This window comes from Helianthus annuus, chromosome 9, assembly GCF_002127325.2.
Source record: "Helianthus annuus cultivar XRQ/B chromosome 9, HanXRQr2.0-SUNRISE, whole genome shotgun sequence".
Taxonomy (NCBI): domain Eukaryota; kingdom Viridiplantae; phylum Streptophyta; class Magnoliopsida; order Asterales; family Asteraceae; genus Helianthus; species Helianthus annuus.
In genome coordinates, this window is record NC_035441.2 from 122,055,071 (window position 1) to 122,074,907 (window position 19,837).

The following is a 19,837-nucleotide window of genomic DNA, read 5'->3' on the forward strand; positions in this document are numbered from 1 at the left end:
GAGGATATAAGTATCCCCATCATCCATATCCTGGCTCCTACTATTGAAAAACAGGTGGCCATGGAAATAGAAGAGGATACTGCAATGATCCTTAGTGAGGATACTCAATCTTATTCAGGATCATGGATCTCACCAATCATGAGATATTTACAACACGGGGAGATTCCTATGGGAGAAAATCCTAGGGCTTTCAGGATTAAGGTATCTCAATTCACAATCTTGAATAATGTGCTATATAAGCGATCTCTTGCAGGACCATATTTAAGATGTATCGAGGATCCTGAAGTTCAAGAAGTGTTAAAAGACTTCCATAAAGGAGATTGTGGAAACCACACTGGGGGCAGGGCATTGTTCTCAAGGATCTTAAGGACAGGATACTACTGGCCAACTATGAAAAGGGATGCTGTGGAGTATGCTAAGAAGTGTGATCCTTGTCAAAGACACAGCAATATCCTTCATCAGCCGGCTGAATTTCTACATCCTATACCATCCTCTTGGCCATTCATGAGATGGGGGATGGATATAGTTGGCAAGCTCCCTAAGGCACCTGGTGGAAAAGTATTCATGCTTGCTATGACTGACTACTTCTCCAAGTGGATAGAGGCTGAAGCTTTTGCCCAAGTCAGAGAAAAGGAAGTTATATCCTTTATTAAGAGAAACATTATAACTAGATTTGGCATTCCTTCTGAAATTGTATGTGATAATGGTTCCCAATTTATTGGGAGCAGGACTACTAACTTTTGTGACAGTTGGGGGATTAAGATGATAACATCAACACCAGTCCACCCACAAGCCAATGGTCAAGCAGAATCATCCAACAAGATCATCATCAACAATCTGAAGAAGAAACTTGGATCCAAGAAGGGGAAATGGGCAGAGGAATTGCCTTATGTGCTTTGGGCTGATAGGACAACTCCCAAGAATGCTACTGGTCAAACACCCTTCTCTTTGGTGTTTGGGGCAGAATCAGTGATCCCAACAGAAATGGTGGTTCCAACTGCTAGAACAAGTACCCGTGATCCTGAGGAGAATGATGCAAACCTAGCTCAAGACTTGGATACTATTGAAGAAATCAGGGATCTGGCTAGGATAAGGATGGCTAGCTACCAACAAAGAATGGCTGGTGCTTACAACAAAAATGTCAGGATAAGGAAATTCCAAGTTGGGGATATGGTATTGAGAAAAGCATTCCAAAATACCATCAATCCTGCTGATGGGAAATTGGCACCAAAATGGGAAGGCCCTTATTTGATCGAAGCCGAAGCAGGAAAGGGGGCATATAGATTGCTAACCATGGAAGGAAATTTGTTACCAAGAGCCTGGAATGTTGTTCACTTAAAGAAATATTTCATGTGAAGCAGGATCCTTCTGGCATGAGTGATCCTTACATTGGAAGTATCCTTCAAGGATCCCTGAAGCACCAATGATCCTTACTCTGGTAATGTCCTAAGCTTGAACTCTTATTTACATATCTTCTTATTTAAGGATAAGGATCATGTATCCTTCATCCTTCTCTCATGAGATTTTGAGTTCTGATAAGTCCAGGTATCCTTAGCATAATGTCAACAATCTTCAGAAGCAACTCAGATCCTTGGGCTTGTCCCCAGTTTATCCTTGGGCTTGTCCCCAGTTTTCGCCTGTAGCGCACGATGATCCTGGTATAGTTCACGTCTTTGGGACCAGTACTCGCTTTAGGGGCTGATGACCTCATCGTACTGGCTATACCTAGGATCCTACGTATAATGGTAGACGTACCATACATCCGTTCCTAAGGTTTCTAACGTTTTCACGTTAGCTAAGGTTTTGGCATTTTCATGTCACTAAGTTTGGATAGTCGCCAGTGAGGCCCATACTCCAGTTTACATACGGTCCTTGGGCTTGTCCCCAGTTATCCTTTGGGCTTGTCCCCAGTTATCCTTCGGGCTTGTCCCCAGTGATCCTTTTGGCTTGTCCCCAGTTATCCTTTGGGCTTGTCCCCAGTTACTAACTTATCTTTTATATTGGCTTAGTCCCAAGTTATGTTCTACTTTTCAGGTTTTCAAAGTTAAACAATTAAGGATCCTTAATCCTTATTATCCACTAAAGTTTCACTTATGGTTATCCTGATTAAAGGTTAGGATCCTAACTAGGATCCTCAGGTATGATCCTTAACTATTTTTAATTTCATTCATTATTCATTTGAATAACCCTTAGACCTTGACAACTGGCCCATGATCCTTAAAATGAATTACTTTTTGGAAGTTTTCAACTATAGGATACTTGATCCTGGATAGTATCCTAAACTTCTTAAACATAATTTGATTAAGCTTTTCTCACAAGTATATATTAAAACAATTGGAAATTAAAAGGATAACAACACAAGATACGCCAAAAAGATTAGAGTTATTTTATTAACAAAGGTTTAAAACCCTTCATAAGTTGTCAAAATTGCCAACCCACGTTTCTACCAGCAAAACGTGGCCCGTCCACATGGGTTGGCAAAGGGTGTCCATTGTCTGTGCGGTCATAGCATGCAGGAAATTAAAAGGCGGCAGGATCACAATGGCTTCATCCCCCAAACAGAGGATCCCTCCACCATTTGTAATCCTACCTATTGTCTGAAGGATCCTGGATCCTCAACCCTAAACCTATTGTTCGAGTTACAGACCATAATTGTTTTAAAACATCAACAACCACCAAACAAAAAAAAAATTGGGCTCCGGCTATGTCTAGAAGTTTCCTTCATCGCCCAATCCTGCAGCTCAAACCTTCGCTGCACCATCACCACCGGCTCCACTTGCCTCTCCACTCTGATCCTTGCCAGCAACACCACCCTCAAGCATCGGGATCTCCTCAGCTTCATCATCATCCTCCAACTCTGCCAGCCTCGCCTTCCAGCCCTCTACGTCCCATGTGCTCCTATCAAAGGTAGGATCCTGAGCTTCCGCAGCCATCTGCAGCTGAATCTTATACATGGCTATCGCAGCAGAGACCTTGGCATCCTGGGTAATATCATGCTTCTCATAATCAAAGTTGATCAGCATTTTGGCAGCATCATCCTTGGTAGCCCGGAGCTCCTTCTCAAGATCAGCAATCTTGAGATCCTTCAGCACACCCATTTGTTGGAGGTCAGCGATTTGGCGGTCTTGATCCTCAACGTGGCCAACATAAGTCTCTATTTCAGCAAATTTCTGCAAGGAAAACAAGGCATAACGTCAGAAACAAGTGATCCTCAAAACTGTCAGGATAACAAACAGGGGCAGTGATCCTTACCTCGTTGAAGTAGTCCAGAAACTGTTGGCGGAGCAGGGGCAGACCTTGTAGATCCTCAGGGGCCTTTCTCTTCTTTCCTTTACCCCTAATAGGTGCTTTAGGGGCTGAAGCAGTTGGGCTAGCAGCAGGAGTCTTCTTCCTTGCAGACTTGACATTAGCAAGATCATCAATACCGAACTTTGAAGCAGACTTAGAGGATTTTCCAGCACCTACACAATCAAAATAAGATAAGTATTCTAATTAAACTTGAAAATCCTACATAGAATTACTTTTTAAATGAGGATACTTACTTGACATTGTGACAGAGGCAGAGGATACTTCTTGGGAATCCTGGGTAGCAACCTGGAAAGTTCTTGTCTCCGGATCAAGCTTCTTAAAGGCCAAAAGTCTCTCTTTTGCAGCAGGTGTCAACTTCAGATGAGAGATGGAGATAGCTGCATAAAAAATAACAGAACATCAGTAATCCTTATGCTAAAAGATAGGTCCTACGGTGGTCCTTCCAGGATCCTCTATCCTACCATGAGTAGCCCACTCCTTGGGCAAATCCTTCCCATCAGGGATGGTATCTCTCCTAACAAAAAAGAACCGTCGCTTCCAGTTCGTGTCGTTCTTGGTAACTTTGAAGACAGGATGATCCTCTCCAGCTTTTCGCTTAAACAAGTACCGGTGGGATCCGAAAGTGGTAAGATCATACATCTCAGCCAACTCCGCCATGCCAAGGTCAATACCCTCTTGCCCAATGATCCTTTCAAGGGTGTATAACACCCTCCAGATCATCGGCATAGCCTGGATATAGCTGATGCCGGTAAGGGAGAAGAAAGATTGGGTGAATTGGGGAAAAGGATACGAATATCCTATCAAGAAAGGAGTGACCGGGAAAGCTACCCAAGTCTCAGAAATATAATCGCTCAGAGCGGTAGGGTCAAAAGATTTAAAGAGGGTGTTCGCCGGAAAACAATGACGGATTTTGTCAATGTAAGGATCAGTAAAACAACACCTCTCAGTGGGAGAATCCTTGATGATCCCTTGACTCTTCAAGGGACTGTTCTTCTTAGGATCCTTGTGTGGGGAGTTCCGGAGCAACATTTTTTCAAGACGATGGAAAGAAAAAGAAAAACAGAGCAAGCAAGATAGAAGGAGAAGGGGAATACCTGTTCAATCCTCTGATCACGGTTATAAAGGGAAGAGTTCTCGAATTTAAATGCAAACGATCCTATCCCTATTTCTATTTATAATGATGATTTGTGCAGGGCTGTCATCTCCATGACGTCAGATCGCAACGGATAGTTCATTCTTAACGGCTATATATCCGTTGAGTTAGTTAGAGATAAGATTCAGCAAAATATAACTCGTTTATATTACATAAATACTCCTTATATTTTGGGGGCAATTGTTAGGGCTGGATTTTTATGACCTATGATCCTTACATGTGATCCTAACAAGTGATCCTTACTTCTTTGGCAGATAGTGATCCTCAGAGGAGCTCCAGGATCAGGATCACGGATCATCCTAAGGATCCTCACACTAACGATTGTTCTCTTTGGATTAAATGTTGTTTTGCAGGAATTACTAGTTGGACTTGGTCTTAGCAACGTAAACAAGGAATCTACCACGCTAATTTTGCACATGCATAATCAAAGATGGACGTTATGAAGAATATGGAAACTCAGCACAATTCAAGGGCGATTATTTAGGCTAAATTTACTTCTATTTCTAAAGGGGTAACGAGCTAGTAGTTAGGTGATTTGCCTAAAATAGAACCACACACACTTGTATAAAAGGCACTCTTGAACATTCGGAAGACACAACGCATTTCTCACACACCATAGCATACGATACTATAGTGATCCTTGTACCTAGCTCGTTACCATCCGAAGTTGTAACCATTATTTGTTATATTGAAGTTTGGTGATCGGTAGTTTCCATCACCCGAGGTTTTTTATGCCGGAGATCATTGATCAAGGGCTTTTTCCTCGTATAAATCCTTGTGTCACTTGTGCATTTTACATTTGAGTGATCCTTCACTTTGTTCATCATACCAAGCATCATTCCCCGTTTACATAAAGTTTGGTTGCATTATCTTTAAGTGATTTTTGACCAAAACACTAAGGTTACACTCAATTCCTGGTATGATCTTTCCTTTGTGAATCTTACACAATTTGTTTGATCTTTTGAAACCATGTTTAAAGATTAAGTATCCTGATTAGGATATATTTTAGGGTATATTCTTGAGATATATCCTCGAAATATGATTCAGGATATTTGGTTGGAATGTTCGGGATACGGTACTTGGGTTTGAAAATCAGAGTTGAATTTATTTATAAATTCTAAGTAAATTATCTTTTTCCTTTAAAAATTCTATTTAAATTATTGGAGATTTTGAAAAGTGAACTATTTTTTCTTAGAAACTTTGTCTAAATTGTTTGGATTTTGAGAAGTCCTATTTGACGAAAGTCTTCGTAGGATACCACTGAGTATATTGATCAGGATATTTTCAAGGAAATGGTAAGACCAATTTTGCAAGATCTAAACTAAGTAAGGCATGACGGGAATTAAAAGGCAACAACAGATAAGTCAAAAGATGGTTATATTATTAACAGGTCAAAAGTTGTGCTTTTAGTTTCACCTCAAACCGAGGCCCATCCGCCAAAAGCACAGTTAAGTTTTTACCATATTTACGCAACGGTTGAAGGTTTCATCTCAAAATGAGACCCATCCGCCTCCAACCATTGCATCGTACTAACTGATGACCAAGGGCTTCATCCTGAAACCCAGGACCCATTCACCTTTGGTCATCATATTGTTCTAATGCAGGAAATATAAAGTGTACAAAGACAGGAAATGTAAATTGTTTAAACAAACCACAACAACCAAATCTAAAAAAGTGGGCTCCGGCCTCGGCACATACATCCATCATCGCCCACATTGATGCGCTTAGGGGGCGGCTCCCTCTTCCATCGTGTCCTCTCCAGCAGCATCCTCTCCAGCATTCATCCCAGCCTCATCAGCAGCATCTCCACCAGCATCCTTTGTAGCACCAGCATCATCTACCTTCTCGGTCACCTTAGCGGATTTCTCTGCAGCAGGTTTTGAGGGGGGCTCCACATGATTGCCACCGAGATCCTTCAATTTCATCTCCCAGGCTTTTATATTCCATGAAGGGCATTCAAAGCCCAAAGCCCTGGCCTCGTAAGCCATTTTCAGCCTGTCCTGGAGGAGGGAGATGATAACTGAATTCTTAAGGCTCTCCCGGTACGAAGCCATATCTTGCTCATGTTGAACCTGGGCTGCATCGGACTTAGCTTGAGCCTCTTGGGTGATCTTCTGGATGGTAGACTGGTGGTCTTGGGTCATGGCCTTGTACTTGGCTTCATAATGTTCCGATTTGGCGGTGGCGATTGCTGCTTGATCTGCGATGGTAGCCTCAGCCTTCTTCAGTTTGCTCTCCAACATGACATTCGTGCCACATGCGTCCTCGTAGAGGAATACCAGGCGTTTAAGGCCCTGTAAGGTAGGTAAACAGGTATCAACCTAAACTAACATTTGTAATTAGCATATGGTGCAGGATATAGGCGAGAATACTAACCTGGTTAAGGAAACCTGTCATGAATTTGCTGGAATCCGTGAACCCATGATTCTCAAATGGGAATACATGGGGAGTAGTAGGATGATCTGCTTCCTTCCTCTTCCGGGAGCTGGAGGCCCGGGTCCTGGATGCTGGAGGAGCTTTGGGAGCGGTGGTAGTCTTTGAGCTGCTGGGCTTTGGGGTATCAGCTGGCTTCGGATTAATCTCTTGTTTGATGGGTGCAAGGCTGGAATAACTATCCAACTCATCAAGTTGGAAGCCTTCAAGGTTGATGACCGGCATTGTGTCAAGGGAGAAGTTTTTAATTTATGTCATTTATATCCTATAGTCAATTTGCTCACCTATACTTACCAGACATTTCTGAACTAGATTTCTGACTTGAGTTTGTGAGAGACAGGGAGAAAGTTCTTTCGGCGGCAGGAAGTCGGTAAATCTCTTTGATCCTGGGTTGTGATTCTGCACTTGGGGATGCTAGGTCTCTGAAATTCGCTGCACAAATATTAGGATATCAGTCAGAATACAGTTAAGAATATATTTGGGAATGTTCCTAAAACCCTAAATCCTACCCTTGGTTAGCCATCTAACTGGCAGATCAAAACCCCTGTCAATGGAGTCCCTTTTTACGAAAAAGAACTTTCGTTGCCACTGATCTTCGTTCTTGGTGGCTTTAAGGATTAGGGGATTTTTGGAAGTGGAAAACAAGAGGGAATGGCTATTTCCATGAGATCTCAATCGATATGCTATGGGAAGGTCTTCAATACACAAGTCAGGGCAATGACGAGATTTGATTTGGTCAAGCACCATCAAAACTCGCCAGACCATTGGCATGGTTTGGGCATAACTAAGGCCGGTGAGCTCGAAGAAACGAGAAATGAAGGGTGGAAATGGGTACCGGAGTCCTAAAGAAAAGGGGTAGGCAAAAAAGCAAACCCACTCGTCTGATGACGCATCTGATCGGACCTCCCGATCAAAAGGGCGAATGACTGTTCCGGTGGGAAAGGCGCCAGAATCCTTCAGAGCAGCGATATCGGCGTTGTTGAAGGAGCAGATCTCTTTTTATGGTTCTCGAATGAGGTTTTGACTCATGAGGGTTGGGACCGGTTCATTCGAGTGAGATCTTGTCCGTGATGCCATGAGAAGAATCAAGAAAATTACAAGAAATTCAAAGAAAACAGAGGATGAGAGAGAGGACGAATACCTGAAAATTGCTTGGAGAGAAGTGATAATAACGTGAGATATCTCAGCTAATTATAGGCTGGATATAGGGGGTGAAGAGTAAAAGAAGCATGGGAAGTTGCTCAAAGTCATCTCAAACGTCACTTCGTTTTAATTGCCTCGGTTTATGAGATAGAATTTTTAAAATATATATGTTGGATTGGTATACCAACAGATATATTTGGGGACAATTGTTATGGGTCATTTTCTGAGCATACATATCCTGACTAATATCCTGCTTTTGATTCTTTGCTTGTGATCAGGATACTGGATTAGGATATTGCTAACATCCTGGGTGATATTCTGGGGTTAACTAAATTAACCACGTGCAGGTTAGTTGCTGTGGGTTACTAACGGTCAGATGGACTTCTTCTCCTCAAGACTCGGGCGTATCTGTTATGTGAGAGACGTTGAACCCGAAAGACCAGGTCTACAACGTTCGAATGGGGAATATTCGCCGGATCCCGGTTATTTAGGATAGTTTGTTGCATTTATTTTACTATAAATAGATGGGGGCGGATCAGATTAAGGCACACAATTTTTTACACTCGCACTCTTTCGTACACTTTAGCTCTCTAGCTTCTAGCAAACACTTGTACCCAAATTACATTGTAACACCTAGTTGATCCGCACTACATCCTGCACTGTATCCTGGTATTTGAAGTAATTGAAGAACAAGGCAGCTGCGATTGTCAGCTCCTGAGGTTTTGTGCCGGCGATCTAGATTGATCAAGGGCTTTCCTCGTACATCACGTGTCAACCTTTACTTTTTTGCTCATTGTTTGATCAAAGATACAGCTTTATATCCTGAGCCGTATCCTGAAACTGTTTTTGCAAATAACTCAATTAACATATTTTTGAACACATTCTCTTAGCACACTACCTCACTTAACTAATTTGATCACTTAATTGCTTCGGTAATTTTTGACCAAAACACCTAGATTTCCAAATCACATAAAACCAACACACAAACAAAAATAACAATTCAAACATACATAGTACAATTCACAATCGAACAAAAAGATGGATGTAGGAATCATAAATTAACATTGAACTTACATTAAACACGATTCTTTAGTCGCTAGCCCTCTTTCCTTTTCAAAATCGATATCAGTCATGAAGCATTAACATATGCTTACCATTAACATCTATGAATGATAATCACAATTAAACACGAATCACGAAAGAATGTCAGTTTAAAGTATTAAAGATGAAGAGGAAAACAAACCTGCTACTTAGTTTCCTGAAGTTGAATGTCACCAGGCCTGATTGAAGGAAGAACATACCGATCAAAGAAGAAATCGTTCTAGCTGATGAATGCATCAAAGACTAATCGCTAAAAGGGAAGATCGACTTAGATTTAGGGTTCTTGATTTGCAAAATAAGATACAAAGGAAAGGTTGTATTCATTATGGAAACTGTGAATTTGATTGAGAGGAGCGCTTGATTGAAGAGATGATTTTGAAACGGTTGGATATTATTAGGTTTTTGAGAATAGGGGAAAAGAAGAGAAGCGTATGAGGAGAAAGGTTTTGGCGGACAATTGAAAAAAAGGGGTCTCAGCATATGCCACGTGGCATAAGTTATTTTGCTTTATTAGAAGTAGTGATTAAGTGAGGTTTTGTAAAAACAATTTGCAAAAAGGAGACTACTCACATTGCTGTCTTAGGTTTTCTGTAAGGGTTTCCTGGTAATTATCTATAATTTACACAAATGCACACGTGTTAGTATAATAACCCAATATTTATATTAATGATACCCTCCCCGAGACGGCATTCCAACGACTACGTCGGGCAGAACCACGACAGCCGTTACCGAACCCTGGATCAATCGGGCAGCGTATCTAATACGTAACTGGGGTTATGATACTTACAACGGGGCAGAACTTCATTAATTTAGGGGGTTTTATACCCGAGAATAGCTTCTACACTTAAGAAATTCAAGAGAGAAAGAGAGGTGTGAGCGATCTGGGACTGAAGGCCTTCGTTGCCATTTATAGGGCCTGAAATCGAGTTCCTCGCGCCCCGCATAAGCTTAGGCAGGGGCGTACGTGGCCCGCGACATAGGGTTGTAGGCCCTAGCCTTGATTTGTCACCGGTATAACCTCGACACGTGTCGACACCTGGCGGCTTCCGAGTGTCGCCTCGTAGTTGATCGCTCGCGGCCCGCGTAGGAAGTAGCCAAAGGCTACGCGCCCCGCGACAGCCCCATTTTTCTTGTTTTTATTTAATTTTAATTATATTAAGGATATTCGGGGCCTGTTTTCGCATACGGGGTGTATTTTAAGACATATTGGGATATTTTAATATATATTAGGGTGTTGAAAATATTTTGGAGGGTTGTTATATTGGAGCTTAGGTGGAAGTGCATTCGAAAGAATTAAACTCACATTTTCGGTTAAATCTAATTTTTTTGGAAATTTATGAGTTCGTTTTTTAGTACATAATTCTTTCAAGTACTTAGCATAAGACGGTACTTGCTTTAAAACCTTCCAACAGCTCTTCTTGTTGTGGACCTCTTTTGTTTACAACTTTTTTACGGGTCCCCTCAATGCTTCGGGATAAGGGGTTGTATTAACCTCCACACCCTTTTTCTTAGCTTTAGGGAAGGGGATGGTCACAACGGGTGTGTTATTTTTAATTTTTGAATCATTTTTATATTGACCCGTTTGACCATTATCACCCTCTTCATCACTAACATCTTCCACCACCCCTTCAACAAATTGGGGTGATGGTGTTTTGACACCATTATCAACAACTCGACCACTACGTAAAGATAAATTATTAATTGGTACCTTTCATGTTTTCTTCGAGCTCGACCCTATATGCTTAGGGTTCACCGTGGTGTCACTTGGAAGCTTTCCCATGCTCCCCCTTATTTGTGCCATTTTTTACGCAAGTTGGCCCACTTGCTTTGCCAATGCCTCATGTGATTTGTCCCGAATCTCATTTGTCTTCTTCATCTCCTTGATATCACTGTTAGATTCCTTAACCACATTCAACAAGGCGTCTATTTTAGCACTCAAATCATCACCACCGGCTTGATTATTCGACCCGCTTCCATTACCACCTTGGTTATTGTAATTACTTTGTTACCCACCTTGGTAATTATTGTCCCGACCTTGGTACCCTTGGTTGTAATTATGTTGGTAACCTCCTTGATTACCACCTTGGCGATTTTGATATGATGACCCGCTTTGGTTACCCGGTTGAAAATTCGGGTTCATTTGATTTGCGGCATTCCCATATGGGAATTTGGGATGATTTCTCAATCCGGGATGATAAGTGTTCGAATTCATATGATTGTTCTTTCTATCACCGAACACTTGATTTACCTCTTCAGTGTAGTCACCTGGTCCTGTTTGACATTGATCGGTCCGATGACCAATCTCCCCACAATCTTCGCAAACCGCGAATTGCACCGCATTCACCTCCTTCCTCTTCATACGAGCTAACTCCCGTTCTAGAGTAGAAATCCGATCCTTAGAGTTAGAGTCAAGATCGGGAAGTGACCAGGAAACGGGATGTTTTTAAGCTCTATCGGCCGACTCCTTTGACTTTGACCGCTTGCTCATCCGCTCAAGAAATTCACAATCGTCATCTTCATGGTTACTCAATAATGTTCCGTTGCTCGTTGACTCGAGGTGATTCCATGTCTCGTCATCCAACCCTCTTACAAAGCACTTAACCAACTCCCACTTTTCTATTTGATGATGTGGGCACTTCCGAATCAATTCCTTGTACCGAGTGAATGCTTCATGTAATGGTTCACTTGAGAGTTGGCGGAAAGACCTAATTTCATCTCGAGCATCATCGGTCTTCGCCATCGAGTAATACTCATCAAGAAAAACCTATTGCATTTCGGCCCATGTACGAATGCTACCCGCTGGAAGTGTGAGGAACCATTATTTCACCTTATCCTTTAGCGAAAACTGAAACAACCGGAGCTTGACCTTTTTTTCAATGCGAAATCATGCCCTCCAATAGTATTACATATGGCCGAAAACTCCACCAAATGAGTATATGGTTCATCATTGGACCTCCCATTGAAATGGGGGAGGATGTTAATGTAATGAGGCTTGAAGTCGAACATTCTTCTCTCGCATACAATTGGTGAGTCATTGTCGGTGACCACCGGCCTAAAACGGTCATTTACTCCCCTTGGAGGTTGTTGATGACGATGTGGACCATCAACTTCTTGCTCCCGTGGTCTTCGGTTATCTCTTCGATTACCCCCTCTATTCCCACCTTGGTTACCTTCGTGATTACCTCCTCCCACAAAACGAGGAATCCGGTTATGGTTCACATTGTTATTGCTGTTGTTGTAAACCCATCATTCTGGTTCCTTTGATTGTTGTTTCGTGGTTGGCGGTTGTTTCCGTAACCATCATTTCTCACATTCCCATACCCATAGTTGTCGTTCCCCACAAAATTGGCATTTTGATAGCCAAATTCATCATCGTCAAAACCTCTAGCATTGTAGACATTTCCCCGGTTCACATAACCCCAACCGTCATCATCAACCTGGTCATCATAATTACCCCCATCATCCGAGTATTCCGAGTGAATACTCATGTGCTCCGGCGATTGGTAACCGGGAACACTAAACGGCTCATCATCCAGGATAGCGTTTCTCAAATCATCTATGTTAAAGAACGGGTCTTCGTTCGCGGGATTGCCACGATCTCGGTTGCCTCTACGATCAGAATTAACATTCCGGTCATCAATTTGAGTAGGTAAGGAGTTATGTCGGTGAACATTTTGTTGTTGGGGTGTTCTTTGGTTGTTATTGGGAATTTGGTTTCGAAAACGTGGTGTGGGTGGTCGTGAGTTGTTTCCACCAACCGGTTGATCTTGAGGTATAGGTTGGACGTTTTGGACGGGATGGAAGGTTCCTCGAGACTAGAATTGGTTTTGGTTGAGGTTTGGGTGATTGGAGTTTTGGTTTGCCATTGAATCGGTTTCAATGGATGGTGTGAATTGTGGTGTTTGGGTGACTTGGTTAGAAACAACGGTTGCTTCTAATCGGCTTGCTAGATTCCTTCTTGCAACTCTTTCAATTTCCGGTCCGTAGACTAATGGTGAAGTCCTTCGGGAATTCCTTGTATGCATGCACTACCTGTAATCTACACAAGTAACACAACCCGCGTAACAAGGGAAAAGACAAAGTACAAAATGAAACTAGGCAATTTAAACAGTTAATCACAAAATTCAAACAATAATCCAAACACAAAGCGCACTAACTCCCCGGCAACGGCGCCAAAATTTGATCGGAGTGTCACGCTCCGGGCAAAGATAATATTTATAAGCCCTAATTACCCTTAACGATATCTAGTGGTAGCAAGGGGTCGAACCACGAAGAGTATGTGGTTTGCGAATGGACTTGAATTATTTATAGAAGTTGTCAATTTTATGAAGCTTGCTAAGTTGTTTTTGTGGTTTTTGTTTGTTAAAAAGATGTTGAATAAAGTTACTAAAGTGATTGGATTGATTAACTACTAAGGGATTAACAATTGCAAGAAATGTAATTGATGGTTTAAACAAGATATAGAAAACAAGGCTCACACCCGGTTCAGTAATTGCAATCCAAGGGTTCTTTTTAAATTTGATTCAATTAAATATGTTACTAACGGATTTCTATCATGAAGTTTAGGTGCCAATTGCTATCAACGCATATCACGGACCACAATGCACTTTGTTACTTCAGACAAGTAAAACCTTTTGAATGACAAGGCATAATTGCACAAACTTGTTTCGCAAAGTCAAATTTCATAACTCATTCGACAATTCACAAATATAGTTCAAATGCAAGACAACTATCAATCAATTCAAATTCAAATACAATTCAAGTTGAGTAACATTGTTCAAACCCTAGACTTACAATAACCTACACCGGGGTGAAACCTCCGAGAATATAGTCGCTCATGATGGAACGAATGCGATCACCGGTAGTTTGGAACTCGAATTGGATCATCTTGAAGCTTGGAGATGGTGAATGTTGGTGATTAGGGTTTGTGGTAGGATGGTAGTGATGAACGGATGAATGGATTGATGGAATTAGGGTTTTGAAGTTGTTGATGATGATGATCGGTTAATTATTCGCTTGATTCGGATGATGATGATGATGGATGGAATGGATGGATTGGAGATCAAGTGGTGGTGTGTTGTGGCTCCAAGATCAAGATTCCCACTAAAAAACAAGTGTAACTCCCGTATTCAATGGCAAAAAATATGTTTTAAAATCGTTCCAACAACCAACTCACAAGAATTCACGTCTGAAGAAAGTAAGGCCCGTCGCCGACGGCCTGGGGACCCGTCGGCGACGCCCTCCCAGTTGCTGACTTCTCTCTGACGCTCTATCTTCCTGGTTACGCGATTTCTGGCCGACGGGGGTTTTTAAGGAGCGTCGCCGACCTGTTCTCCATTTTTTTCATTTTGTACTCCCGATTGATCCGTTTGATGTCCCGGTGGTCCGTTTTTCGCTCCGGTGACCCGTAAACTCCTGAAAAGCTCCTTAAACTTCGTTAAACTTGCAAAACACAAATTTAATTAAAAGTAGGCTATTTGAGATTAAAAGTCAAGTAAAAACCCAAACTTAAACATAAACGAGCACCGTTATTCGACCACGTATCAACTGCTGCCCTGATCAAGGTCATTTTTGACAAGCTAGCTGTCAATAAATTTCTCTGGCGAGTCTGCTACATCTTCTCCGACGAGGTGGACTTTCTCCAGCTGGAACAATGGTTTTAAACGTATTACACTTGTACTACAATAGAAATACAATACTTTTCTGACAATACGCTTATAGTACAAGCGTAACTACCATTCTCCAAATTAAATTCAATGCTACACCATTCTTCAAAACACATAACCAATCAACACCATTTCTTAAAAAAAAAAAAACTCAATATTTTACCCAAAATCTCAGGCACTCAAATTTTTTTTATTGATTTACTCCACGAACGGAAGAAAATTTGAATTAATAATAAAAGTTTACTTCCATGTATTTTAGTTATAGTTATGTTGTAAAATAAATCTTTATTAGTAACAAGTTATATATACTCTTTTGTAAATGTAATTAACGAGTTGACGCAACCTCACACGTTGCATTAAGATGATGAAAAGACTAAGATACTATTTAACAACTAATTATATGTATACATAACCCATAAATTCGAATTATTAACAAAGAAAAAGACGGACAAAGCGTGTCTATTAAAACTTATGGGTGATAATGATTAAAAATAGGATTTAAACACAAATTAGGTTAATTGGTGAGTAAACATAAAAAAATAGGAATGACCAAAAAAAGCTATAGGATGTTTCTTGAATAATTGAATGCATGGGAATATATTAAACAAAGAGTTTGATAAAAGAGTGAGGGAGGGCAGTGTGGTATTTAGTAATAAGAGTAAACTGCAATTTTACCCCCTGAGGTTAGTGGTCATTGGCATGTCTACCCCCTAAGGAAATAATTGCAATTTTACCCCCCACTGTTCACTGTTATGTCGCAACCTTACCCCACGGCCTCAAATTTGTTGACTAATCTGTTGACTATAACTTGAAATGACTATAATGCCCTTTCATATTACCCCCTGTGTTTTGTGCACTCTGTGATATTACCCCCTGCCATCACTGCCACCGCCATTCACCACCACAACCACCTCCAGCTACCACCCTCAACCACCTCCACCCACCACCTCCAGCCCACTCTCCACCGTTTCACCCCAGCCACCATTATCGAGCACCACCACTGCCACACTAACTAAAATCTATATAAGAATCAAAAGAATATAACAATCAACCAAATCCAACACCAAATACAACTCTAATGAACAAGATAAGTAATAGCAAGTGCCACCAACAGAAGAAGATAGGCCACCCCTTGATCAATCGCAGCACCATCATTACCCGAAACCGGAGCTGGAACTGGAGTGAATTCTTGAGCTCGATTGACACCAAACAAAGCCATGAACACGAACCTGATAAAGGCGACTGCAACCGATCGAGAATTCATGGTTTTCTGATCGAATTTGAGGAAGATTGAAGGAGCTAGATCTGTGTTTTGATCGTGGAGAGTGTGGGAATAATGGGTCGATTTGCGATTTGGGTTTAGGGGAGTGAAGATTGGTGAATTGAGAGGTTTTTGAGGATGGGGGTGTATATATAATGGGGGTTTGTATGTATAATTTTGGGAGAATGAAGTAGGGTAGAAGACACGCATGGAGTGCGAACAACAGCAGTAACTTTCGAGTCGCTTACGAGGTTCAGATCTGTTACTAGGAGATGATGATGATGATAATTTGAAGATGATGATGATGGAAGATCAGATCTGTTATTTGAAGATGATGATGATAATTTGATTTTATAAATAATAATAATAAAAATAATAATAATAATAAATATAGGGTAAGATTACTAAAATACCCTTACCTATAAGGGTCAAACTACCGTTGACTGAGGCCGGGGGGTAAGGTTGCGACATAACAGCAAACGTTGGGGGGTAAAATTGCAATTATTTCGTTAGGGGGGTAAGGGTGCCAATCACCCCAAACCACAGGGGGTAAAATTGTAGTTTACTCTAGTAATAATAACAGAACCAATCATCATCCAGATCCCCCCTTAGGCTACAAGGGGCGGTGCGTTGTATTTCCGTGATGATGGATATTAACGCGTTAAACTTCCGTGATGACCACCGCCACTGATTAGTTCAACGCGTGATGAAGTTCAAAATGTCCACGGTCGTTATTTTTATCACGCGTGTAAAATGGTGGATGTGAGGGGGTGTGGGGGTTTATTGTTAGGTGTTGTGAGTGATGACCATTGCCACTAAAAAAGGATGTGAGTGATAGAATAGTGGCTGATGACATGGTTGTAGTTGATTGGATGCTTGTGAGTGATAGAATTCTATCACTAGTGACCATCCCCACCTAGAGGTGTACAAATCGTTTTTTTTTAAAACCGGTCAGGTTAAAATCTGCATTACCGCGCTCGTATTGTTTGAGGCGTTATCAAAAGATATTGAAAAAACTTTTTTTTTCCAATTTGTATGTTGTAATACATTTGTCGATTACTTTATATATAGCTTCACCGGTGTGAGGGTAATCGAATAATTTAAACAAAATCGTGTGTTTCATCATTTGCCATGTCGCCGGTTCAATCCAATGGGCGGTGACACAAATATACGAATCGGGTGAACCGTGCGGTGCGGACCAAACGTCGCTAGTCAAGTTAACACCGGTTTCTAATTTTTCAAAATAAGAAATTAATTCTAGTTTAGCATTTTTCCACAATTTTAAACAATCCCTCCTAAGAGTAGCACGACTTACATGGGTGTATCGTGGTTGGAGAGTTCGTTGAACCATCTTTGTATAGCGTTGGTTGTCGAAGTGGTTGAACGGCAAACTTTCTTGGATTACAAACTTCGTCATTTCCTCCCTAGCCATATTGAAATTGTAGTTGAAAATATTAGCGCCATCACTTGCCATGGAAGCTTGACCACTAACGTGTTGTTGTTTCAACGCCTTGCAAAACGGTTTTTCAATATGTTGTTTCAAGGTGGAGTTTGCAGTTTCGGCGTAAAAGCCTTGACAATGATGACAACGCGCTTTTCTTTTACCGTTGGCCATCTCGCACAAATCAAAATGTGACCAAACCTCGAGGTTGCGCTTCGTTGGAACAACACGAATCACCGTGTCGGTTGTAGACTCGCCAACATTGACCGAATCATGGGCACTAGAGGTTGCCATAGCGTTTTGAGAGTTATCGAACAAGAATAAGAGACTTTTTTAGAGTTTTTGAAGATTCTCAAGTGTTGTGATTGAACCTAAACACCCACAAACCTTTTATACTAGTTGGAGATGATTTTTAGGCCAAAAAAAACAAAAAAACGGCTACTTTGGGTCCCAAACGGTCATATGACCGTTAATACATGTTGGGCGACATTAACCGGTTAAAACCAGTTTTTTTATAGTTGTTATCGGTTAACCGATTAATAACCAGTTTTTTTGTGTAATCGATTAATAACCGGTTTTTTAAAAAACCAGTTTTATAACCGAACCGGCCATGAAAAAGTGTAACCGATTATTAACTGGCCAAACCGGTTGTAACCGAATCGGTTACAAAAAAAACCGGTTTTTAAAAAAACCGGTTTTGATTTTTTTTTCCGGTTTCCATTGCGTAATCAGTTTTTTTTGTACATCTCTACCCCCACCCCCCTTACAAATAAAGACAAATTACTCGTCTATATAAACAAACAAACAAACAAACCAGCTCATCCACAACATTCTCATTCATTCATTAATGGCGGATCAAAGGTTGTATGATTTCTTACACATGCAACCTCACTCATCTGATTCCGGCGCCGTCAACCATCATCAACCTATAGCAAGAGTCTTCTCTTGCCTATACTGTCCTCGCGTCTTCTACACTTTTCAGGCACTTGGTGGCCACCAGAACGCCCACAAACGTGAAAGAGCCGCCGCTCGCCGCTCCTACACCACCGCCACAAGTGCACCCATCGCCGCTGCTAGTGCTGTTGGTACTCCTCCTCCTCCTCCGCCAGTGGAACATCATAATGACGTTGATCTTACGCTTCGGTTGTAATGATTTCGCTATATATATATGTATGATGTTGGTAGGTAGCTAACGTTTAAGTCTAATCAGTAAGTAGCTAGGGTTGGGATGTGAATGAATGTGATCGATGACGACTTCTTTGTTTGATTTGATTTCGTTTAATGTTCATGTCATTTCATGCGAGTAATACTACTTACTTACTTTTTGGGTATAAAATGAAAGCAAGTGATAATCATCCATATCTGGACTGGGTGGGATGAAGATTTTTATGGTATATTCATTGGAGATGGTTTTAAATTATTTAGTCTTGTTATCTAAATAGGTTATTCCATCTGGTTTTGTTGATTAAGGAGATGTTTATTTGGTTTGGAATATAGATTTAATTTAACATAAAATACGAAATTGAAAAATAGCTTCGTTTTATATAAAGAAATATTATTATTATTGAAAATAAAAAGAAGATATATATTTTATACATTTTCTTAAACCTATAACTAATAAACTATTTCTTCGCAAACACAATCTATATTATATAATAAAAGAAACCAATAAGAGTACACATATTATTCATTGAAGCCATCTATTTTTTAGTTAGGGTGTAAGGGGCACTCCCCTAAGAGGGGAGTCCCCTCTCTTACGCACCACCAATCAGCTAGTGCCACGTCAACTTCCCTCTTAACTCCCCTAACACCCCATTTTGATGGCGGCACTCCCCTCTTAGGAGACTTGGGTTTTTTTTTTTGTAAAATTATGCATGTTTATAAATTAAAAAAATATTAATAAAAATTAAAATTAAATAAAAGACATATCATTAAATTAAAAAAAAAAACAACCTAGGAAAATAAAAATTACATTCAAAGTAGAAAAATAAAAAATACATTCAAACTAGAAAAATAAAAATTACATTCAAACTAGAAAAATATAAAAACAAACTACTCGTCGTCCGAACTCACTTCAAGGTGAGGCAGATCTAAACTTCTGAGATGCTCAACGAGATCGTGTTTTAGTCTCCAATGCGTGTCTTCGTCAATGAGCTCGCTATAAGCTGTATCATCGAAGACGGGTTCGACTGGAGGATCTTGAATATGTACCGGTGCTATCGCCCTTCCGTCGTCTTTTATAATCATGTTGTGTAAAATAAGGCACGTATACACGATGGATGATCATGTTATGTAAAAACCCGCGGGGCCACAAAAAGCATGCCAAATCC

At 40.8% G+C, this 19,837-nt stretch overlaps 1 protein-coding gene across 1 annotated transcript; it reads left to right on the plus strand.

The window, feature by feature from the left end:
- The first annotated feature begins 18,334 nt into the window (after positions 1–18,334).
- Positions 18,335–18,863, plus strand: LOC110876240 (zinc finger protein KNUCKLES-like). The gene has a single exon (XM_022124417.2). The coding sequence runs from the start codon at positions 18,355–18,357 to the stop codon at positions 18,655–18,657; it is 303 nt and encodes a 100-aa protein (XP_021980109.1). The 5' UTR covers positions 18,335–18,354; the 3' UTR covers positions 18,658–18,863.
- Positions 18,864–19,837: the final 974 nt, after the last annotated feature.